This window comes from Scyliorhinus canicula, chromosome 19 (assembly GCF_902713615.1).
Source record: "Scyliorhinus canicula chromosome 19, sScyCan1.1, whole genome shotgun sequence".
In the NCBI taxonomy this organism is placed as follows: Eukaryota; Metazoa; Chordata; class Chondrichthyes; order Carcharhiniformes; family Scyliorhinidae; genus Scyliorhinus; species Scyliorhinus canicula.
The window spans coordinates 67,006,158-67,031,543 of record NC_052164.1 but is presented as its reverse complement, the minus strand read 5'-3'; the positions used below and the strand labels follow the sequence as shown (position 1 = coordinate 67,031,543).

General features: G+C 46.1%; 1 protein-coding gene across 4 annotated transcripts in view; it reads right to left on the bottom strand.

The window, feature by feature from the left end:
* cdon (cell adhesion associated, oncogene regulated) overlaps positions 1–25,386 on the bottom strand; it is a 223,234-nt gene that overhangs the window by 10,368 nt on the left and 187,480 nt on the right. For all 4 annotated transcript variants that reach the window (XM_038779247.1, XM_038779246.1, XM_038779244.1 and 1 more), the window contains 5 exons: positions 18,016–18,121; positions 12,574–12,696; positions 11,110–11,343; positions 8,580–8,866; positions 4,743–4,822 (listed from right to left, as the gene is read on the bottom strand). In XM_038779247.1, the coding sequence (XP_038635175.1) occupies positions 4,743–4,822; positions 8,580–8,866; positions 11,110–11,343; positions 12,574–12,696; positions 18,016–18,121 (830 nt within the window). The remainder of the gene's footprint in view (positions 1–4,742; positions 4,823–8,579; positions 8,867–11,109; positions 11,344–12,573; positions 12,697–18,015; positions 18,122–25,386) is intronic.

The window sequence follows — 25,386 nt, the reverse complement described above, 5'->3', positions numbered from 1 at the left end:
TGGCGGAAATTTTAGATGGGCCTGGGACCCAGTAATTTAGGTAGGGATACTGGCCTACGGTACAAATGGCTGACTCGAGGAGGAGGGAGTGAGAGACCCCAACGAGGCTGGTCATCTGGAACCTGCGGGGTTTGGAGAGGCCTGTGAAGGGAGCAAGGATTTTTTTTCCCATTTAAAGGGCTGGGGGCCAATGTGTGTTTCTAAATGAAACACGCCTATGGGTGCAGGACCTGATCAGGATGCGGAAAGCCTGGGTAAGATAGGTTTTTCACACTTGATGGCAGGACACCGGGGTGGCGGCAGGGGGGGGGGGGATTCTGAGTAGCAGGAGGGTTGCAGTGGTGATTGATCCGGGGGGGGGGGGGGGGGGGGGGGGGTCGGTATGTGATGGTCACAGGTACTTTGGAGGGGAGGGCTGTGTTGATGGTGAAATTTATATGCCCTGAATTGGGATAATATCATCAAGTTTATAAAACGGATGTTGGCTATCATTCTGGATCTGGACACATGCCAGCTGATTTTAGGCCCCTTCAGAGACATTGATGTAAATTGCGTTTTGGACCCAAAGTTCATCACTCGAGGCCCAGATCGCTGGTCCCTTAGGGGGCAGCGAAGGTACTAACTGCATTTATGGAAGGGACAGGAGGGGGCAATCTGTGGTGGTTTATGCACCTGGGAGGCAAGGAGTTTGTGTGTTACACTGGTACACAAGGTGTATTTGCGTATTGATATTTCATTATGGGTAGGACCTTGCTACCTGGGGTGAAGAGTGGGGAGTACTCAGCGGTGGTTATTACAGACCACGCGCCACATCCGGTGGATTAAAGTTGGAGGGGGGCCGAGTGCGTGGGTTGGAGACTGGATGGGTGAATGCGAATGACCCAACGCCCGAGCTCTTGGCACACAGGATAAGCTGCAAATGCAGCTTTGGCCTAGTGTCCAGAGGCAAGGTGGTGCGGCAGTTGTGGCACTTAAGGGGGATGGTATAGAAGTATGGGGAGAAGGCTAGCCGACTGTTCGGATGTCAATTAAGGCGGCAACTCCTGGCAAAACTTTTTGTATTTGGGCCCGGGTTCAATTCCCAGCTTGGGTCACTGTCTGTGCGGAGTATGCACGTTCTCCCAATGTTTGCTTGGGTTTCGTCTGGTTGCTCCGGTTTCCTCCCATAAGTCCCGAAAGATGTGCATGCTAGGTGAATTGAATATTCTGAATTCTCCCTCAGTGTACCCGAACAGGTGCTGGACTAGGGGATTATCCACAGTAACTCCATTGCAGTGTTAATTTAAGCCTACCTGTGACACTAATATTATTATTAAGAGGTTGCCAGGGAGTTGTGGGAATCAGTGGGTGGGTTAGTCTCGACCCCAGAGAAAATGAACGAGGTGTTTTGTTCCTTTTATGAGGGGTTTTACAGGTTGTTGCCACCAGAGGATGAATTACAGGAGACATTGGAGGTACTGATAGAGTTGGAGTAGCCCCACAGGGCTCTGGGTAAGATGCAGCTGGAGTAAATGTCGGGGCCTGATGAGTTCACGGTTGAATTATACAAGAAGTTTGCGGACCATCTGACCCCATTGGTGCTCGGGATCATAGAATTTACAGTGCAGGAGGCCATTTGGCCCATCGAGTCTACACCGGCCCTCAAAGAACATTCCACTTAAAAAAAAAATTTAAAGTACCTAATTGTCTTTTTTTCTGATTAAGGGGCAATCCACTGAACCTGCACATCTTTGGGTTGTGGGGGTGAAACCCATGCAGACATGGGGAGAACGTGCAAACCTCACACAGACAGTGACCCAGTTCCGGGATTTGAACCCGGATCCTCAGTGGACCACTCCCAGTTCTAACCACTGCGCCTCATGTCACACCCAGAGCACCCCACTTACGCCCACACCTCCAACCTATCAACGTAACCCCACCCTACCTTTTTGGTCACTATGGGAAATTTTTCATGGCCAATCCAACTAACCTGCACATCTTTGGATTGTGGGAGGAAACTGGAGCACCCGGTGGAAACCCACGCAGACACGGGGCGAACGTGCAGAGTCCACACAGACAATGGCTCACTGGTGCGGGGCTCCCTTCCAGAGACATTGAGGCAGGCCTCCATCTCTCTCCTTTTGAAGGAAAAGGACCCGACAGAGTGTGGATTGGACCGCCCAAGCTCTCTGCTCAAGTGAATGTGAAACATTTGTCTAAAATCCTAGTGTTAAGGTTGGAGCCCTGCCTCCTAGAGGCAGTGGGAAAGACCAGATGGGGTTTGTGAAGGACAGAAAACTATCATCCAATGTGAGGTTTATGTAGTTCCTACACTGGTGGTGAGACGTCAACTGGAGATTAGTGTGCCTCTGGCCGCCAAAAAGGAGTTTGATAGGGTCAAATGGAGCTACTTGTTCTTGGTTCTGGAGAAGTTTGGGATTGGTCCTGGGTTTGCATCGTGTGACCGGCTGTTATATGAAGTGCCGGCAGCTAGTGTTCGAATGAACAACATGAATTCGGGGTCATTCACGCTGCACAAGGGGACAAGGCAGGGATATTGTTCGCGTTGGCAATTGAAACATTGGCGACTGCTTTGGGGGCCTCGGAAAAGTGGAGAGGAATTGAGAGAGGTGAAGTAGAGCTCAGGGTGTCCCTACACACAAACAACCTTTTAACTGTATGTTAGGAATCCAGGGCCAGTTATGGGGGAGATAATGGGATATTGCAGACGTTTGGTTCCTTTTCAGGATATGAACTAAATGTTGGGAAGAGTGAATATTCTGTGGTTAGTCCTCTTGAGGGGACATGCTAGGTTGGGAGAATTGCCAGTCTGTCTGGCGGGGACCAGTTTGCGCTACTTGGGGGTTCAGGTGGCCTGGGATTGGACGTGACTTTGTAAACTGAATTTTACAAGCTTGGCGAGCAGGGTTAGACCAGAATTGCAGAGGTGGGACAGCCTTCCACTGTCACTGGCGGGCCGATTTCAATCTATTAAGATGAACACTTTGCTGTGATTTGTATTCTCATTTCAAAGCCTCTGCCAAAATTGTTTTTTCAGGAGATGGAGCGGCTCATAATGTGCTTCATATGGGCGGGGAGAAGACCTTGGATTTGAGGAGGGGTCCGACAGAGGGAAAGGCAGGTGGAGGGGTTGGTGCTGCCAAAGTTATTTTACTATTACTGCCAGCCAATGCGGAGGTGGTTTTGGGGTGATTTGAGGGTCAGGGGCTGGTTTAGCCTACTCGGCTAAATCGCTGGCTTTTAAAGCAGACCAAGCAGGCCAGCAGCACGGTTCGATTCCCGTACCAGCCTCCCCGGACAGGCGCCGGAATGTGGCGACTAGGGACTTTTCACAGTAACTTCATTGAAGCCTACTCGTGACAATAAGCGATTTTCATTTTAATACAGGTGGTCAGGGTCATGTAGAGGGACAGGTCTGGAGGCTCATGTGACAGCACCTCTGCCATTTTTGCTCGTGAAATATTGTGAGAATCCGGTAGTGGTCTCCGTGCTAAAAAATATGGCAGCAACCCAGTCAGCATTTTAAGCGGAGGCCGATATCAAGGTGCATCCCAATCTAGGAACCACTTGTTTGAGCCGGTGAAATTGGATGTTAAATTCAGGGGGTGGAAAGATAAGGGGCTGGAGAGGGTCAAGGATTTGTTTCTGGAGGGGCGGTTTGTGAGCTGGGAGGAGTTGAAGGAGAAAGCAGGTCTTGGACGACTGGATAGGTTCCGATATTACCAGGTGCGGGACTTTGTTTGGCGGGCAGATCCAAATTTCCTGGAGGCATGCCGTCTACCTTGCTGGAATGGATACTCTAGTGTGCAGGATCGGAGGGCAGCATATCTGGGATAAATGGACAGATCATAGGAGAAGTGCAGATTTTGGTGGATGAGGTAAAGGCCAGATGGGGGGAGGAGCCAAGTCCCATTTTGGAGGTGGTGTGGGGCGAGTCCCTTTATAGGGTGAATGCTACATCACCCTATGCGGGTTTGAGCTTGATACAAGCTAAAGGTGGTGTTTAGGGCACACCTTACCAGGGCCATGATGAGCCAATTTTCTGAGGGGGTCGAGGACCACATGTCGAGTGGTGTTCGAGAGGGCCTGCTCACCATACGCACATATTCTGGTTCTGTCCCAAGCTGGTGGGTTTTTGGGGGTCCTTTTTCCGCACTACATTGGCAATCCTGAATATTGACTTAGAGCTCTGTCCATTAGTTGCTGTATTTGGGATGTCGGACCATCTGGAGTTGAGGATGGAGGCGGATGCTTTGGCATTCGCATCATTGTTGGCCTGGTGATGGTTACTGTTGAGTTGGAGGCATGCGATGCCACTCAGTGCTGAAGCGTGGCTGGGTGACCCTCGAGAAGGTCAAGTTAAGGTGAGGGGTGGATCGATGGGTTCTATCGGCCATTTATTTTTCACTTTAAAGATCTGGTCACGGTTAGTTGCTAGTGGGAAGGGGGTGGAAATAGTGCTGGGGGTCATTTCTGTTTTGGGGGTTCCTGTTACTGTAGTTGCTTGCATTTTTCTGATACATGTGTGTTGGCGCTGCTGTGTTTTGCAAACCTTTTGATATAGAATGTTACAATTTCAATAAATATTATTGGAAAACTTAATAAAACTGGTTCACAGTAAAGAAGAGCATGATGGCATGAAACACTGAGACTTTAACACCTGATGAAACAAAATGGAGTCACTCTACATAGTGACCCTGAACGAACATCAAACAGTGCACAGAGCCAATGCTCACACTGACCTGTTGTTATTCCTGCAGTTGCGACAATTGATGCACTCTGATGGTTCAGTCTGTGGGAGTGCAGTGTATATCCCACCACCCTGTCAACACAAAATGTATAGCTCAGGCCTCAGCAGCACGAAATCATACAGTACAGCATGCCCAAGCTCTTTTTTTTTATTTTTTAGAGTTAGCCATTTAATCTCACATTTGCGTTTTCCTCATAGTCCTGCAATGTTTTTCTTTCAAGTATTTGTCAAATTCTGTTCGAGTATTTCTACTGAATCTGCTTCCAACACCTTTTCAGTTAGTGCACTGTAGATCACAAAACTCATTGTAAAATATGTTTCCTCAGGTCACCAATCACCATAAATCTGTGTCCTCTGGTTATCAACTGTTCTGCCACTGAAAACAAAGTTTCATCCTGTTTATTCTATCAAAAACCATTCTTGATCTTGTGCTTGCACCACTCAAGGTTCTCACCAACTGTTCTCAGGTCGGGCCCAAAGCCTCTTCAACGGTAGCTTTAAAAGATTCCTTAATCTTCATGTCCTGCCACTTGAGCTGCCTGTCCACCTGTTTCCAAATTTTTCCTGCTCTTACTCCATTATCACAGCCAACATGTCTAGTGTAATGGGTGAGGTGTCCATCTTCACTCCTTCACCAGGCTACCCTCCTGAGCCACCTTTGTTGATGATTTTGACATACCACCGTCGGAAGTCTCTCGTTTCATGTTCCTTCCTAGTAAATCTATTCTGCACTTACTCCAAGGCCTTGACATCCTCCTTAAAGAGCAGTAACTAATTGAACACAGCACTCTAGCTTGAGGCTTGACCAGTGTTTCATAAAAGTTTTACACAATCTTCTTGCTTTTGTATGTATTTTATTCCACAATTAGTAAAGCCCAAGGATCCAAAATCTTTTGTTTTTAAACAGCCATCTCAACTTGTCATGTCACAGTCAAAAGATTTGTGTGCTTACTCTCTGCTCTTGCACCCTTCTTAATTGTGTATGTTCTTATTGTCCCTCCTCGATTTCCCTTCCCAAATTCATCACTTCTCACTTCTCTGTGTTAAGTTTCTTCTACTATCTCACCATCTGTATTTGACCTACTTAAATCTGTTAATATCCTCATGGTTTACAACATTTCTGAATTTCTTATGATCTGCAATCTATGATCTAAGGCATGGCAATTTATATCAGAACAGCAGCAATCATATTATCGATGCCTGAGAACATCACCCTCTCCAGTCTGAAAAACAACCTGCTTTCTGTCCCTTCCACTGCCCTTTCGATTTTGCTAATAAATCTATTATGTGGTGCCTTTTGAAAGTTAACATGCATCATCAGGCCCACTATTCTCATCAATCTTCTCATTACTTGGTCAAAATAACTTGACCATGTTAGTAAAATTTGCCGTTAATATTTATTTGTCCATAATGACCAGTTTCATTCTCTTCAATCCTATTTTTGGTCATCTCCACTAATCCTTCTCCTGCAACTGTTCAAAACTGCCTCTGCAAAGAATTACAGGAAATTCAATTATGACAAAGAAAGCCACAGAAATGCAAGGAGCTGCATGTTTATCCATGTTTGGCTGATCCATTTGAGGTAATTTATTAAACAGTGACACAGATCCCTTCCAATAGGCAACTTGATGGCACTGAGCAAATGATTCTCCCTCTTAGATGTCTTTGCCAATAAAATTTTCCATTATGATATTTTACTGTTCAAAACAGGGGAAAAAATTATAAACAAATTTGCACCAAAGTGGGTTGAGAATCAAGCGTGCATGTGTCCACCTGCCTACAACCTGACCCTGATTCCCAGGCAAGATGTGGGATAGTGACAGACAACTGTACATTTGCACTTACTTCAGCCAGTTTGGTTGATTTGGACTCTGGTTAAGTGAGCTGGGATTGGCTGGGATAGGGCAGTCCTATAATAGCTGAAATCTCCCCTCTCCTTTACAAATAACGTAAGCAGAAAACACATGAAAAGTCTGCTTAAAAGGAAGTTTGAATCTCTTTTAATGTACAATTCATACAGACAAAAATGCACTTAAAGGAATGGCATTGTGCCAATTAAAAATTAACAGCAGAAAGAAGAAATAATCCAGGGCACAACTCCAGGCACTGACAGGAACCTCACTGAATGTCACTGTAACCCTTCCTCCATATTCATCGTCCATCAACCTCCAACCTACCATTCCTTCACTGGTTTCCAACATCACCTTCACATTGCCTCAGTCCCTCCATGGCTTCTCCTCTTAAATTTGATTAAATGTAATGATTGGGCGGCACGGTAGCACAGTGGTTAACATTGTTGCTTCACAGCTCCAGGGACTTGCGTTCTATTCCCGGCTTGGGTCACTGTCTGTGGGAAGTCTGCACGTTCTCCCGGTGTCTGCATGGGTTTCCACTGGGTGCTCCGGTTTCCTCCCACAGAAAGATGTGCTTGTTAGGTGCATCCGAACAGACGCTATAGTGTGGCGACTAGGGGATTTTCACACTAACTTCATTGCAGTGTTAATGCAAGTCTACTTGTGACACTAATAAAGATTATATATTTTTTCCCTTTTTATAAATTTAGAGTACCCAATTCATTTTTTCAATTAAGAGGCAATTTAGCGTGGCCAATCCACCTAGCCTGTACATCTTTGGGTTGTGGGGGAGAAACCCACGCAAACACGGGAGAATGTGCAAACTCCACACGGACAGTGACCCAGAGTCGGGATTCGAACCTGGGACCTTGGGGCTGTGAGGCAACAGGGCTAACCCACTGTACCACCCAAAGATTATTATTAATAAAGACTATCAACTCAAACTCCTGTTCATTTGTTTACACAGCAACTCTATTCAAACTTCATAAGAAAACTATAGCCAAAATGATAAGCAGGTTTATTTTGTCTCCCCAAAAGTAAACCGATTTACTTCAGGAAAAACTACTTACAATTATTTGTTAAATCAGGTAAAATGATCCATTCAGAAATTAAATCCTTTCAAGTTTCTTTCACTTCGGTTATCCTAACCTCCTGTTCCTCTGTATCTTTCTCTCTCCATCCCTGCCTTTCTCCATAACTTCCTTCATCATTTCCTCTGTCCTGTCCATGTTTCTACTGTTACTGCACAGACAGCAGCAATTCAGGTTGGCAGCTGGGAATGTATAAATCAACACAGCCTTTCCAACATCACCCACATCCAGAGAAGAAATTATTTTAAAAAAATGCTGATCTCCAAATGCTGAGTCTGCCAAACAAGCTAAAAACATCAGTTAACTCACCCAGTTAACAACACAAACAGAAAAACACATTTAGGTCTCGTGGGCACTTCTGAGAATGTGCAATGGGTAAACCTTTGGTAAAAGGATGAATGGAAATTACACAGTTTCATTGCCAAGAAGCATCATTCACATTAAACTGTTAAAACTTCAGGCTAAATCCCTGGGTGTCAAACACTTGGTCCATATTATTAACCTCTCAAAGACTCATGGAACTATGAAACACATTAAAGGCTGCTGGACACTAGTTTTACTGAAAAAGTAAAGTGGGAAAGGCAAGAGTAGTAACTTGGGCCAAAAGAACTTTGGAGGTTAAATGTTCTGAACTCTACTTGATTGAACAAAGTGAGGGGGGAAATTGGAGTTGTAGAGCCAACATTGCATGATAGTGAAACAAATAAAATTCATCTTTGTACAGACTGCTTGATGGAGAATGAATTTTGAAAATTTTAGCCGAGGCTCAACACTTGAACTAGTAAATGAGAAAGAATGCCGAAGCTCAACTGGGTCAAAATGAAAATAACATTAAAATATGGCTCCAGGCCTAACTTTTTCACCATAACATTAACAGGCTCTTACATTCATAATATGGTGAGCCTGATCGTAGTCCATGTGGGTCCTCTGCAGTGAATTTGTGTGGTTAGGATACAACGGTGTCCCTCCATTTATTCCTCCATTCATCAGTCCATTCACTCCATTTGAAATCTTGTGGTGCAGGTGTGGGCAGCCATTGCTGAGGCTTCCGTTACCAATGAAGCTGCCATGAATGCTTCCATTGATTCGACTGGTGCCAGGAAGGGTGGTATACTCCATCAGCTGACTATTTACCTCCTGGCCTTGGTAGAGGTAGTTAGGGGGATCGTATTCTAGGCAGAAAAATATTAAAATGAGTTAAGTAATTTGTGCTATGTGCCCCTCCCCCAACCCCCTTATACTCTTGTCAATGAATATTACAGAGACCTTGGAAACCTTGATATACCATCCTCCTTCACAACTTGCATTTAAAGAGTTAAGTCATAGTTGAGGTCTGACCTCATTGACAACCTCTGAAACCTTCTAGCAGCAATAGTGCTGAAAAAGTGCCTGTCCCATTGGGTTTACAAAGTGGAGTTGTGAAAGGGGCCTCTTTCTCATTGACATACCTCAGCTGTTGCCAGTCTCCTTGCAATCACTATGACACTTAATATGCTTCCAAATGCTGAAATTTAAGACAGACTATATCTCTGTTGGCACGAACAGATGATGAATTTAAAGCAAGCAATACAGAAATGTGAGTGAGTAGCATTTTGGCCTAAATACACCCATAAAACTTGCTTCAGCTTCAATTCTGCTTTCTTTCTCAGTACAACAGGGTATGGACACTTTGGTGAACTTTGCTGAAGAAACATTCCTATTTAATAAAGGGAGGTTCATATGCAAGAGGGTAAAAGACAATGTACACTACGTTTGGGTTCCTGTGCATACCAGGAAAATGTCAGTTTAGAAACTACATTGTAAACAGAAAAAGTTGGAAGGCAGATTATCCAACACGCATTCGGCTTTGTTTGAACACAACTGGAGCACAGGATTGGTGCATTAGTCCCACTGATTACAACAAGATGTTTAATGCAGCTATTAGGAAAAAGAGCAAAAAATAAATGGGGGAGCAACACCCGACAGGGATAAGCTCAAGAACCAATAGTTATCGAACTGAAAAGTTGAATAAACAAAAACAATGAGATTAGTGTTTAATGCTGGGTTAGCAAGCTTGTGAATACCTGCTCAGCGGTGCAACACTGATAGACACAAATTTTTCAAATGTACTGTGTCCTCACTCTTGACATTGGAAACATGAAGATGGGGTGGATTTATTAAAAACAACATTGCATAATCTTAATCTCAACCTGCAGCCTTTGGAGCTGGAATCAAAAATTCACAAGCTAGACTGTGCACCCATGATCCACAACCATTATTTAAAAAAATAAAAATAAATTTAGGGTACCCAATTATTTTTTCCAATTAAGGGGCAATTTAGCGTGGCCAATCCACCTATCCTGCACATCTTTTGGGTTGTGGGGGTGAAACCCACGCAGACACGGAGAGAATGTGCAAACTCCTCACGGACAGTGACCCAAGGCCGGGATTCGAACCTGGGTCCTCAGCGCCGTAGGCAGCAATGCTAACCACTGTGCCACCATGCTGCCCCTCCCCAACCATTATGATGGCATGTTTGTGGTAGCTCAGGCTCTATGCTGGCATTGAGAATTCATAATTTTACCCAAACTTTATCAAATTGGCTTAATATCTGTTCTATTTACACTCACAGCGCCTCCGATAGACTCTTTACTTTATTCTGGAACAGGGGTTTCCCAAGCTTTTTGCCATCCTGGCTGTTTAAGTGAATGTAATAGACGCTGTAGGCCATTAAAAAAAATATTAATCCATTTTCCCACTATACACTGCCATTTGCATATTTCTTAAGTTGCTATACTAACTGAGCTTTGAATGCTGTTCTGACAAGATTTCTCCATCAATTAGAGAAGTGCTGCATAAAGTTCTACCCAATCCTTTAAGTCTGCAACTTTAAAAAAAATGCAACAATTAAGAAATATGAATAGCATTGAATTGCCTGGTCTTTCTGATTCAGATTGACAGGGCTCAAGGCCTGCACATGAACCATGGACTATTGTGTGGATAGGAACATTGCCTGAATATACCTGCTCCACATGTAGACCGTGAGGAAGACACATAATTTATTCTTTGAAAAAGTGAAGATTGCATTGTACTTTTCTCTTATCCACATTCTGCCCCTTCATCCCTCCTCCTTGAAGGCTCTATTTATTCTTATTAGACTACAGAATCCTGGCTAATTTCTCTTGATTTCAGGGCCACTTTACTAAATATAATTGATCCCCAATCAAATTCTTATAATTCGACTGAGAGATCATCAAGGCTGAAGAAATAGAAAACTTGTACTGAGGGTTGGAATCAATATTACCAATAGGACAAGGTCTCAGCAATTGAACTGGCAGTCTATAGCAAACCATAAAAAAAGTACCCCAACAACAAGTCTTACAAAGAGCCATAGTTGTCCTAAAGAAAAAGAGGAGCGGTCCACATGATTACTTACTCTGTAGTGTTGTCTGTTGGCGGTTCTTCCACAGGCACATGGCAATGAAGATAATGAGGATTAAAACCATGATTCCTAGCACTGAGCCCACAATCAAATATAACATGTCACTACTCCGTGTGCCAGAGGAGGATGCCCCATGGCCACCACCCAGGTGGTCAGCAAGATTAGGCTGTGTATTCAGGTCATTGCCCATCACTACAGAATATTCAGAGGATCCAGGTGGTCTCCGAGCTAAAGAAAGGAAAGAGCAGCAAGTGATGGTCAGATACAACATTTGAAAAATAAGAACATTGTCTAATATATTTACACCATTTTACAAGAGGAGTCATCCTCGTCCCCGGTTATCTACTTGTCACAGATGCATCTGTCCCAGACAATACTGTAGGAATGATCACTGTGCACTCTTTGGTGGTGGTGGGGGGTGGTGACAAAGATCCGACTTCACACTGAAGACCTCCTCCATTACGTTGTTTGGCACTACCATTGTACGATTCAGAACAGACCTAGTGGTTCAAAATTGGGGATTCATGGGACACTGTTGGCAATCATCAGCAGAATAGCATTCAATCACAATCTGTAAACTCCTGGCCCAGCACATGCTCACCAATGTCAGTTTGGGTTCTGCTAGGAGCACTTGTTTCTAGACCTCATCACAGCCCAAGTCCAAATATGGGCAAAAGAACTGAGCACCAACAGTGAGGGGAGAATGACTGCGCTCCAGGACACTGTTACAAGAGTTCCTCCTTAGCGTCCTAGGTCAAATTATCTTTAGTTGTTCCATCAGTGGCCTTTCCTCAAACATAAGGTGGGAATTGGGGATATTTGCTGATGATCACAACTCTTCAGATAATGAGCCTCACAACACCAGGTCCAACAGGTTTATTTGAAATCGAAGCTTTAGGAGTGCTGCTCCTTCACCTAATGAACTGATGACTCTCCTCTTCTGAAAGCACTTACTCTTGCTAGGATACATCTTTGGACAATGACTATCTTTTTTTTTTAAATTTAGAGTACCCAATTCATTTTTTCCAATTAAGGGGCAATTTAGTGTGGCCAATCCACCTACCCTGCACATCTTTGGGTTGTGGGGGCGAAACCCACGCAAACACGGGGAGAATGTGCAAACTCCACACGGACAGTGACCCAGAGCCGGGATCGAACCTGGGACCTCAGCGCCGTGAGGCTACAGGGCTAACCCACTGAGCCACCATGCTGCCCGACAATGACTATCTTGTAATATTTTCATCAAAATAGCTATTCTTCAGACAGTGAGTGCAACAAGCCAGTCAACAGTGGGCACCATCACAGTTGAACCTGGTCCACTTCTCATCTGCACTTCAAGTAAATGCCGCTAGGTACTGATCATAATCCTGTCCAACATCTTCATATTAATACCTCAGACTGGGACTTTGCAGGTAACATGTTGACTGAAGAGTGCATACAAGTAGTAGCAGTCCTTACCTTTGGTCTCACAGATCATGACGTTGCTAAATTCGCTCTCTCCACCCTCATTGAAGCACTGCATTTTAATATCATATGAAGTTTCAGGCTGAAGATCTCTGATGAGATGCCATTGCTTGTTTCCTGCATCATAAATAAGCACATTAGAAGATGTTTGCATGCAAGGAAATAACTAGAGGCTAATCTTCTTACTACATTGTAGTAATGGTAAATGTGATTGGTTTGGCAAAATATGAACATGTTTGTTGTTTCAAGTTACACAAAAATTATTGTGTGTTCAAACCAACATCTACACAACAATCCAATCTAGAATGGCTCTGAACAACACTGGCTTAAGTTTCTTTCTACCTCTTCATCATCGTAGTGCCCCTCAGATTGTTAACTGGGACTGCAAACAGGAAACTGAACCCCATGATACCACAACAGCATGTACATCCCCATTATAATAGCCGACAGCTTAAAGCATAGGAACAAGATGAAACGGAGGCACCCTAATTGTGAGCATTGCTATCTAAATAGAGGTTGAAATGAAATGAAAATCGCTTATTGTCACGAGTAGGCTTCAATGAAGGCCTTTTTCAAGCGGTTAAATAAGGTCATCTGCGGTTCTGTTTGGGCAGTGAAGAAAGTAATGCTGGAGCGTGGCTGGGGGGAGGGTGAGCTGGCGCTGCCAAACTTTAGCAATTATTACTGGGCAGCAAATATAGCCATGATTAGGAAATAGGTAGAGGGGAAAGGGTCGGTGTGGGAGCAAGTAGAGGCAGTATCTTGTAAGGACATGAGTTTAAGGGCATTGATCACGGCACCTCTGCCGTTCTCGCCAGCCTTGTACGCCACAAGCCCGGTGGTAGTGGCGGCCCTGAGAGTCTGGGGCAGTGGAGGAAACATGTGAGAGCGGAGGCAGCATTGGTTTGGGCTCCAATCTGTAGCAACCATCGGTTTGCCCCAGGGAGACTCGATGGATGGCAGAGAGCAGGGATTGGGAAGATGGGAGATTTGTTTATGGGAGCTAGACAAAAAGTTTGAGCTGACGTGAGGGAACGGGTTTAGGTATCTGCAGATGCGGGACTTCTTGCGAAGGCAGGTTCCAACCTTCCCGCTCCTACCGACACAGGGGATACAAGATAGGGTGATTTCTAGAATCTGGGTGGGAGAGGGGAAGGTCTCAGCTTACTATAAAGAAATCATGGAGTCAGAGGAAATGCAAACAGAGGAGCTAAAGCACAAATGGGAGGATGAGTTAAGGGAGAGATGGAGGCAGGTCTCTCGGCGGATGTGTTAAGCAGGGTCAACACATCCCCATTATGCGCCAGGCTCAGCCTGATACAATTTAAGGTCGTTCACCAGGCACTCATGACGGTAGCCTGGATAGTGATGGGAGACGAGGAAATGGCTGGAGAACTTAATAAGTACTTTGCGTCTGTCTTCACAGTGGAAGACACGAGTAATATCCCAAAAATTATAGAGGGTCAGGGGGCTGAGTTGAGTATGGTTGCCATTACAAAAGAGATGGTGCTAAAAAAGCTAAAAGGTCTTAAAATTTACAAATCTCCTGGCCCCGATGGGCTACATCCTAGAGCTCTGAGGGAGGTGGCTGAAGAAATAGCGGAAGCGTTGGTTGAGATCTTTCAAAAATCACTGGAGTCAGGGAAAGTCCCGGACGATTGGAAGATCGCTGTTGTAACCCCCTTGTTCAAGAAAGGATCAAGACAAAAGATGGAAAATTATAGGCCAATTAGCCCAACCTCGGTTGTTGGTAAAATTCTAGAATCGATCGTTAAGGATGAGATTTCTAAATTCTTGGAAGAGCAGGCTCGGATTAGAACAAGTCAACATGGATTTAGTAAGGGGAGGTCATGCCTGACGAACCTATTAGAATTCTTTGAGGAGGTGACAAGTAGGTTAGACCAGGGAAACCCAGTGGATGTGGTCTATCTGGATTTCCAAAAGGCCTTTGATAAGGTGCCACACAGGAGGCTGCTGAGTAAGGTGAGGGCCCATGGTGTTCGAGGTGAGCTACTGGCACGGGTTGAGGATTGGCTGTCTGACAGAAGGCAGAGGGTTGGGATAAAAGGTTCTTTTTCGGAATGGCAGCCGGTGACCAGCGGTGTCCCACAGGGTTCAGTGTTGGGGCCACAGCTGTTCACCATATATATTAATGATCTGGATGAAGGGACTGGGGGCATTCTAGCGAAGTTTGCCGATGATACGAAGTTAGGTGGTCAGGCAGATAGTGCTGAGGAAGTGGGGAGGCTGCAGAAGGATCTAGACAGTTTGGGAGAGTGGTGCAGGAAATGGCTGATGCAATTCAACGTGAGAAAATGTGAGGTCTTGCACTTTGGAAAAAAGAATCCAAGCATAGACTACTTTCTAAACGGTGAGAAAATTCATAATGCCAAAGTACAAAGGGATCTGGGAGTGCTAGTCGAGGATTCCCTAAAGGTAAACATGCAGGTTGAATCCGTGATTAAGAAAGCGAATGCAATGTTGTCATTTATCTCAAGAGGGTTGGAATATAAAAGCAGCGATGTGCTACTGAGCCTTTATAAGGCTCTGGTTAGGCCCCATTTGGAGTACTGTATCCAGTTTTGGGCCCCACATCTCAGGAAGGACATACTGGCACTGGAGCGTGTCCAGCGGAGATTCACACGGATGATCCCTGGAATGGCGGGTCTAACATATGGAGGAACGGCTGAGGATCCTGGGATTGTATTCATTGGAGTTTAGAAGGTTAAGGGGAGATCTAATAGAAACTTACAAGATAATACATGGCTTAGAAAGGGTGGACGCAAAGAAACTGTTTCCGTTAGGCGAGGAGACGAGGACCCGTGGGCACAGCCTTAGAATTAGAGGGGGTAAATTCAGAACAGAAATGCGGAGACATTTCTTCAGCCAGAGAGTGGTGGGCCTGTGGAATTCATTGCCGTGGAGTGCAGTGGAGGCCGGGACGCTAAATGGCTTCAAGGCAGAGATAGATAAATTCTTGATGTCGCGAGGAATTAAGGGCTACGGGGAGAATGCTGGTAGGTGGAGTTGAAATGCCCATCAGCCATGATTGAATGACGGAGTGGACTCGATGGGCCGAATGGCCTTACTTCCACTCCTATGTCTTATGGTCTTATGGATAAGCAAGTCTTTTGGGATAGAAGACGGGTGTGCAAGGTATGCGGGAGGGCCAGCGAACCATGCCCACATGTTTTAGACATGTTCGAAGCTCAGGGGATTCTGGCAGGGGTTTGCAGATGTCATGTCCATGGTGTTAAAAACAAGGGTGGCACAGAGTCCAAAGGTGGCGATTTTCGAACTGTCGGAGGACTCGGGAATCCAGGGGGCGAGAGAGGCCGACGTCTTGGCCTTTGCCTCGTTGGTAGCCCGGAGACTGATATTGTTAGCATGGAGGAACGTGATGCCCCCGAAATCAAAGACCTGAGTCAATGACATGGCTGGCTTTCTCAAGTCTTGAGGGTCAATGCTGGGGTTCATCCGGAGGTGGCAGCCATTTGTTGACTTCTTTAGATAAAATTAACTGTCAGCAGAGAGTTGGGGGGGGGTTTAGTCTAGATTATTGTTCAAGGAAGGTTGCACCTGTGAGGTAGGTTGAGGGTAGTTGTTTGCATATGGTTTACAGCTACTGTTATAAAATCACAAATGCCGTAATAAAATATTTTACAAGAAAAACTCTGATTATCAGCAACCAGTGAGCATGTTAAGTGGAAAGTGTAAAATAGGTTCAAGAGGCAGTTACTTGTGCTTCTGGAGAAAGATTATGAGGTTGAAATCGCTCAAAAAATGGTTTCATAGTATTTTGCTTTCTAAAATCTTAGGTCCTTACTGCAATGTTTAGGCTTCACTTCTGCAGATTACGGCCCCTTTAATACATTCCTCATCCCCCAACGGCAAGAGGGGAAGAAAATATCTTGGGACACTGTAAATCATAATTCTGTTATCAAAAAGCAGGCCCAGAAATCTGTTCACTGCTTCGTGTCTGGACAGAGATATAATGAGCAGCATTATTTCAGCCTTGAAATAAGGGGGGGAAATCCAGCAGAATAACTTAATAAACAAAGCTTCTTGCTTCGTTATTGCCTTCCTCAGAGACAGATCCCCAAAGGAAAAGTGAAATAACTGACTGAGTTCCTGTCGTCTCCTGGCTGCAGTCACTCTCGGCACCGGGTCAGCACACGGTCCAGGCACTGCAATCTGATCAAATTATTTTGTTTTTCCTGGCCTGCACCCTGGCATTAAACCCTCCAAAAATACTTACCCTCCTTCTGGAAATCACTTGGCACTCTTTTCTATTGGACACAGTTTCAATTTGTGGTGTACTTTAATTGTAAAAAAATGAGCAATGGTAGTGGTGGGGAGTTGCTGGTAAGAATTGAATTACGTGATTAATAATGTACTTGACAGGAAATTCCACCTGAAGTGTTGCTATGACAACAGGGAATGAAGGTCTACCTCTCACTGCTCTGACAGTCTTGCCTGTACTTACACTATTGACTTTGCTCTGCACGGTCTAATTTATTTTTGTGACTGTGTAGCTGTCTTATTTTGTTAACACACAAACCAGTTCTACGGAACAAAGAAATTAGGAATTAAACCAGTCTTTGCCTGATAACTGTTACTTCTAAACAGATGATTAAAAGTTTCCCAATAGCCCCAGAAACACTTTATTTAATTTTTGCTCTGCCTCTTCGGAAGGTATGCTTTTGGATTTTTTTCAAGTGGCTATTTTCCATAGGCTAGGTTGACAGTGATTGGCAGCAGAAGACTATGAAAGGGGATTGTGGTTGTGCCACGTTCCATCCTCGTACAAGATTCTGAAATTATCCAGCAAGGTGGCAAGGAAAGGGAAATGACTGTGGGAATCGTCACAGTATAGCACAACAAACAGGCCCGTCAGAAGAAAACAATGAAATGCTTTAAAATACCATCACATCAATAATATCAGACATGTGCCAGTGTTCTGAATGCCAACATGGTCATGCCAAAAATTTTAGGAAATACCCCTCATAGCTTTGTTCCATTGTTTGCCATGTACCTCCAATATTTGGACGGATGTATTGTACATCTAACATCATTCAATAAAAGATCACTAAAGCTGTTTTGTGTAATGGTCATCCGGAGGGACTACCCGTTGTCATAGGACTTCCCCCTCTGCCACTCACCTCTAGTTAATGTAATTACACATAGATTAGAATTTGTCCTTATGTGGCAGAATGAGTCATTCAACTTTCTTTCTTGTTCTTAGTTCCCTAATTTAAAAAAAATTATGACATCCCTTGCTAATAAGTGATTCCCTAAAACAGGATTTTGGGGCTGCATTACTTCTGTAGAGACAACTGGGTATAAAGGATGTTTACCTCTCCAGCTAGGGAGAAGAGTCTGTATTTATTTTAACCATGGTTAATTACCAGACAACAGTGCTATTTGTTCGCGTACCTTCCACTATATCTCGCTTGTAGTCACTGTCATTGTCACTGTCGGTTGGTCGGTAATAGATATAAAATCCCTGGATGGGAGTGTTGTTGTTACTGGATGGAATATACTGTAAAGACAATCAGATCAGTGGAAATATTAGTAAATCAGCCAAGTTGCAGTTCATCATAAACAGAAGCTTTTCACACACAGCCTCATCAGCCTTCCAAGGCTGCATACAGCATGCATTAAATCTGCCTCCACAATGGGTTTCATTTCCAGCCAGCTCATGGCCTTTTAGTGTGACTGCAACGATAGTTCCAAGTTAGGCAAACGTTTGTGCTGTAGATTCATACCAGTGTTGGTCAAAGTTGCGTCATATTCATTCATGAGCTAGTTGAGAGACTTTCAGAGAGAAGATTTTCGGCAGACTATGCTGATTTCAAAGCCAGGTGCCAGAAATAAGGGCATTCAAACCAACAGGACCACTATGAATTCCAAAAAAAGTTAATTTTACTTCAAAGATGATTTTCACAAAGATTTCCTTGCTTTTTTACAATCAGGGTGGTTTCGTCAATGGTGCCCTTATGCTACAACAGGTAGACTGGTAAAACTCTTGACATATCTGCGAGCGATGCCATTTTCCAAGCAATCTCTTCTCAGGAAGGTTACCTGAATGAAGATCTTTTCTTGCCTGGTATTCCCTCTCTGTAGCAGATGGACAAACAATTCCACCAAATGAAACTCAGAAACTGGGATTCAGGCCTATCTTTTAAAAAACATTTATAGTACCCAATTAGTTTTTTTCCAATTAAAGACAATTGAAAAAAAAAACAAAAATCGCTTATTGTCACAAGTAGGCTTCAAATGAAGTTAGTGTGAAAATCCCCCTAGTCGCCACATTCCAGCGCCTGTTCGGGGAGGCTGGTACAGGAATTGAACCGTGCTGCTGGCCTGCCTTGGTCTGCTTTCAAAGCCAGTGATTTAGCCCAGTGTGCTAAACCAGCCCAATTTAGTGTGGCCAATCCACCCAACCTGCACATCATTTGGTTGTGGGGGTGAAACCCACGCAGACACGGGGAGAATTTGCAAACTCCACACAGACAGTGACCCGGGGCCGGGATCAAACCAGGGTCCTCAGCACCATAGGCACCAGCGCGAACCACTGCGTCACCGTGCAGCCCCTTCACGCCTATCAAGAGTCAAGCACTCCATTTTAGTTCCACAGCAGTAACTACTAGCCTGAGCTCCAGCTTTACGTCAGGTGCAATAACGTACGAGGGAAATAATGCATATTCCCCAAATTGTTCAGCCTGTTAATTAATAAAATAAATGATGGCACATTTACTGATGTTCTAACACATTCTGCCTTGATAAAATTATTTAGCAAACTTTATCTAAAATTCAAGTCAGATACATCTAGGTGCATAATGCCAGTATTGCACATTTTATTATTGAGAGTCCTTGGGCAGGATTCTGTGATACTGAGGTTAAGTGTTGACGCTGTCGGAAACGCCGTCGCGTTTCTCGACGGCGTCAACACGGCCTCAGGATCAGCAATTCTGGCCCCTAGTGGGCCAGCACGGCACTGGAGCGGTTCACGCCGCTCCAGCTGCTGATCCTGTCGCAAACTGGGCACCATGGGATATGCGCATGCGCAGTGGCATCGGCGCCAACGCGCGCATGCACAGTGGCTCCCTTCAACACACTGGCCCCGGTGCAACATGGCACAGGGCTACAGGGGCCAGCGCGGAAGACAGGAGGCCCCCAGCCAGAGAGGCCGGCCTGCCGATCGATGGGCCCCGATCGCGGGCCAGGCCACATCGGAGGCACCCCCCACCGGGGTCGGGCACCCCCCCACCGGGGTCGGGTACCCCCCCTCAAACAGGCCGCTCCACGCAGAGTTCCCGGCGGCTGAGAGCAGGTGTGGACGGCGGGGTTTTTCCACAACGGCCACTCGGCCCGAGAATCAGCAAGGGGAGCCACGTAGATCGGCCCCCAACCGGCACCGCGCCAACGCCAATTGCGCTGATTCTCCGCTCAGCAGAGAATCGCATGCCGGTGTCGGGGCGTGCGTGATTCACGCCGGTGGCAGGTATTCTCCAGCCAGGCCCCGGGCTGAGAATCCCACCCCTTATATTTAACAGTGACAGCCAAAAAATTTTAATTGGAAGCTGGAAGGAATTCCCAAGTGCCAATTTAACAAATGTGTAGCATGGAGTTTTACCCTTCAGAATTGCATAATGGGAATTCAGGTGCAGGTTTCAAATGATTTTCTTTCCACGAGTCTATGCCTTAGTTACTGATGCGCCTGAGGGGAAAATCCCACATCTGCAACTTAATTTCATAAAACCAGCTCTTAGCATTTAAGGTCCTGGTAGTAACAGCAAGGAGATCTGTCTGGAGTACTGCTTGGGTCAGGGAAGGCAGTGGCATAGTGGTATTGTCACTGGATTAGTACCCAGGGTGATATGGGAACTTAGGTTAAAATCCATCAGAGGCAAAATTTGAATTCAGTAAAATCTGGAATTAAAAGCCTAACGATGACTGTGAAACCATTTTGATTGTTGTAAAAACCCGCCTAGTTCTAATGCCGTTCTTATCTGGTCTGGCTTACAAGTGATCCAGAGCAATGTGGTTGACTCTTAAATGCCCCCACAAAGGCAATTAGGGATGGCCAATAAATGCTGGCCACATCCCATGAAAGAAAAAAACCCAGACAGCAGGCAATATGAACAAATTTGTAGTTATAAAATCTATCTTATCCTCAAGATACTTCATAGTTAACAGCAATCATAACTGTTATATACGTCAAACTGCTAGTTGTGCTGGCTTGCGGAGCTGGTAACAATCCCAAAATAAACATACTGAATTTGCCATAGGCAATGGCCTGCATGACACACAAAACCTACCTATAAACAGCTGTAGGTACTAGTTCAGCACAAAACCAATGATAAAGGAACTACAGACAAATAGGAGCTGCTGTGGAGCATGGCCAATGATATATCTACACAACATTTTCACTGTCATTTCCTTCTCCATAATTTCTTCTTGAACGAACTGTGTACTCCAGATAAGGATTGTGTTCTATGTCTGGAAGTTAAATTACTCTGTAATCAAGATTGTTGTCTACCTCCAACAGCTATTGAAGAATTCCATCAAACTTTGGGTGTGGGTTGAAGGAGGAAGACTAATAATTTGTTCATTTTGAGGCTTACATATTTAAGGAGTATTGTTTACACCGAGTAGAAGGAGGGAGACATATCGGCAAAAGCCGATATCATGTAAATTGTGTAATCGTCTTCGTGTGAATTGTCTAGCAAGTCACAAGGGGCCCCTTTTAAGTTCCTGAAGGACCTCCAACAGGATTTTCAATTTGTGCCCTTTGCTTCTGCAGTCTCATCATTACTGCCCTTATCCCCAATTCTCCGCTCTTTAGAAACTCAGAAAAGCAATTTCCACATCTGTAAAAAGAGCATGCCATGACACAATGTGATTAACAGAAAACCAGTAAAGTGTCTTGAACAAGCAACATAAACTCTCAGAAGAATTGGCATGAGATAATAATATTCATCTTTATTATTGTCACAAGTAGGCTTACATAACAGTGCAATGAAGATACTGTGAAAATCCCAGAGCCGTCACATTCTGGCCCTTGTTCGGGTACACCGAGGGAGAATTCAGAATGTCAACTTCACCTGACAAGCACGTCTTTCGGGACTTGTGGGAGGAAACCCATTGCAGCATGATGCTTCAGAGGCTAAGGCAGGTTGTTAGAAGTGAGCAGGTTTTATGTTGCTTTCAATTTTTGCATCAGACCTGACTCTGCCACCTACTGCCTGAAATAGATGCCTTACTGTTTAACATGAGATTTTGTGGCACAGTGGGTAGGATCCCTGCCTCCGAGCCAGAATCTCTGGGTTCAAGCGTTACTTCAGGATTTGATGACCAAGGAAGCTGTGTTGATAACGTGGTCAAACGGAGTAAAAATTGTAAATCCTTCCAACATATGCCCATGACATATGTTGGAAGGATCGGCACAGGCTTGGAGGGCTGAAGGGCCTGTTCATGTGCTGTACTTTTCTTTGTTCTTTCTAAAAGTGAGAGAGACACCTTGTCAGTCATCTGATGGAAAGAACAATGGGGCCTCTACCATCACTATCCATAGCTCCAGGCTACAATAATAATAATAATAGCTTATTGTCACAAGTAGGTTCAATGAAGTTACTGTGAAAAGCCAGCTGTTTAGACCACTGTGCTAAACCAGCCCACAAATTACATACAATAGCCCACTGTGCTAAACCAGCTCGCACATTACATGTAATAGTGCAACTCAAGACTCCTTGGAGGGCTAGTTGGCTGGATGGCCCGTGTGAATTAGATTGGTTCCAACAGCACAAGGTTCGATCCCTATTCTGATTGGGGTGGATTTGGGACCTGCCTCCTTGCCCTACCAGTGGTGGAGGTCATGGCAGTCTGCCTTCACGCAGACAACTCAGGAGGAGTGTTTATAGAATTTACAGTGCAGAAGGAGACCATTCGGCCCATCGAGTCTGCACCGGCTCTTGGAAAGAGCACCTCCACCCTATCCCCATAACCCAGTAACCCCACCCAACACCAAGGGCAATTTTGGACACTAAGGGCAATTTAGTATGGCCAATCCAGCAACCTGCACATCTTTGGACTGTGGGAGGAAACCGGAGCACCCGGAGGAAACCCATGCACACACGGGGAGAACGTGCAGACTCCGCACAGACAGTGACCCAAGCCGGGAATCGAATCTGGGACCCTAGAACTGTGAAGCAATTGTGCTAATCACTATGCTACCGTGCACCCTCACTTTTTTTTAAAAAATAATTTTTATTAAGATTTTCACAAAATATAAATAAAACAATATTAACAAAACAATCATGCTAAAAACCCAAGAACAACAACCACCCAACTACAAAAACAAAAAAAAATCAAACAACAAAAAGGAACGAGATAACACCCGCCACATCCAACAAACCCATGTACACAATTCTCCCTCCCACCGAACCAAACCGCCACCCCCAGCGCTGGGCATGCCCAAAACATATGGGCGTGGTTCGCTGGGCTCGCCGAGCACCTAGCACACCTGTCCTCGCACCCGAAAAACCTACTCATCCTCGTCCCAGTCATGTGGGCCCTATGCAGCACCTTGAACTGTATGAGGCTAAGCCTCGCACAGGAAGAGGAGGAATTCACTCTCTCCAGGGCATCCGCCCACGTCCCCTCCTCAATCTCCTCACCCAGCTCCTCTTCCCATTTACCCTTCAGTTCCTCCACCGAGGCCTCGTCTACCTCCTGCATTACCCGGTATATGTCCGAAATCCTCCCTCCTCCAACTCACACCCCCGAGAGCACCCTGTCCCGTACCCCACGTGGGGGCAACAAGAGAACCCCCTCCACCTGCCGCCTGGCAAACGCCCGAACCTGAATGTACCGAAACATGTTCCCCGGGGGAGCCCAAACTTCCCCAAGCTCGCGAACCTCCCCTCCACAAACAGGTCCCTCAACCGCCTAACCCCTACCCTGTGCCAGCCCAGAAATCCGCCATCAATGCTCCCTGGAACAAACCGATGGTTCCCCCGTATCGGGGCCTCCATCGAGCCCCCCACTTCTTCCCTATGCCGTCTCCATTGCCCCCAAATTTTGAGGGTAGCCGCCACCACCGGGCTCGTGGTATACCTCGTTGGAGGGAGTGGCAACGGTGCCGTTACCAGCACCTCCAGGCTCGTGCCCACACAGGACGCCATCTCCATCCTCTTCCATGCTGCCCCTTCCCCGTCCATTACCCACTTACGCCCCATCGCTGCGTTGGCAGCCCAATAGTACCCAGAGGTTGGGAAGCGCCAGCCACCACCCCCCCCCCCATATCCCTGCCCCGTTCCAAGAACACCCTTCTCACCCGCGGAGTCCCATGCACCCTCACAAATCCCGTAATACTCCTGTTAACTCTCCTAAAAAAGGCCTTCGGGATAAGGATTGGAAGGCACTGGAACAGGAACAAAAACCTCGGGAGCATCGTCATCTTAACGGACTGCACCCTCCCCGCCAGTGACAGCGGTAACATATCCCACCTTTTGAACTCCTCCTCCATCCGCTCCACCAACCTTGTGAGGTTGAGCTTGTGCAGAGCCCCCCAGCTCTCTGGACTCTTAGGTACCTGAAGCTCTTCCCTGCCTGCTTCAGTGGGAGCCTACCAATCCCCTCTTCCTGATCCCCCGGGTGCACCACGGACAACTCGCTCTTGCCCAGGTTCAGCTTATACCCAGAGAAGCCCCCAAATTCGCTGAGAATACTCATCACCTCCGGCATCCCCCCCATCGGGTCCGCCACATACAGCAACAGGTCGGCCGCATAAAGCGACACTCGATGCTCCTCCCCACCCTGCACCAGGCCCCTCCAGTTCCCTGACTCCCTCAACGCCATGGCCAGGGGCTCAATTGCCAATGCAAAGAGCAAGGGGGACAGGGGACACCCCAGTCTCGTCCCCCGGTACAGCTGAAAGTACTCCGGCCTCCTCCTATTCATGGCTACACTCGCCATTGGGGCCTCATAGAGCAACCTCACCCAACGGACAAACCCCTCCCCAAACCCAAACCTTTCCAACACCTCCCACAGATACCCCCACTCAACCCTATCAAAGGCCTTCTCCGCATCTAATGCCACCACTATTTCCGCCTCCCCTTCTACAGGCGGCATCATAATAATGTTGAGGAGCCTTCGTATATTAGTATTCAAATGCCTTCCCTTCACAAACCCCGTCTGGTCCTTGTGAATGACCCCCGGCACACAATCCTCTATTCTTGTGGCTAAGATCTTTGCCAGCAGCTTGGCGTCTACATTTAGCAGCGAGATCGGCCTATATGACCCACTGCAGAGGGTCCTTGCCCTGCTTCAGGATCAAGGAAATCAGCGCCCATGACATAGTTGGGGAGAAAGCCCCCCACTCCCTTGCCCTGTTAAAGGTCCGGACCAACAGGGAGCCCAACAGGGCCGCATTACTTTTATAAAATTCGGCCGGAAACCCATCCGGCCCCGGCGCCTTCCCCGACTGCATGCTCCCTATCCCTTTAACCAGCTCCTCCAGCTCAATCGGCGCCCCCAGTCCCTCCACCTGCCCCTCCTCCACCCTCGGAAATCGCAGCTTGTCCAAGAAGCGCCCCATTCCCCCCCCCCCCCCCCCCCCCCCAAACCGGGGGTTTGGACCGGTACAGTTCCCCATAAAAGTCCCTAAAGACCCCATTAACGTCTACCCCCTTCGCACCACCTTCCCAACTCTATCCGTCACTCCCCCAATCTCCATGGCCGCGTCTCGCTTTCGGAGCTGGTGTGCCAGCATCCTGCTCGCCTTCTCCCCATATTCATACA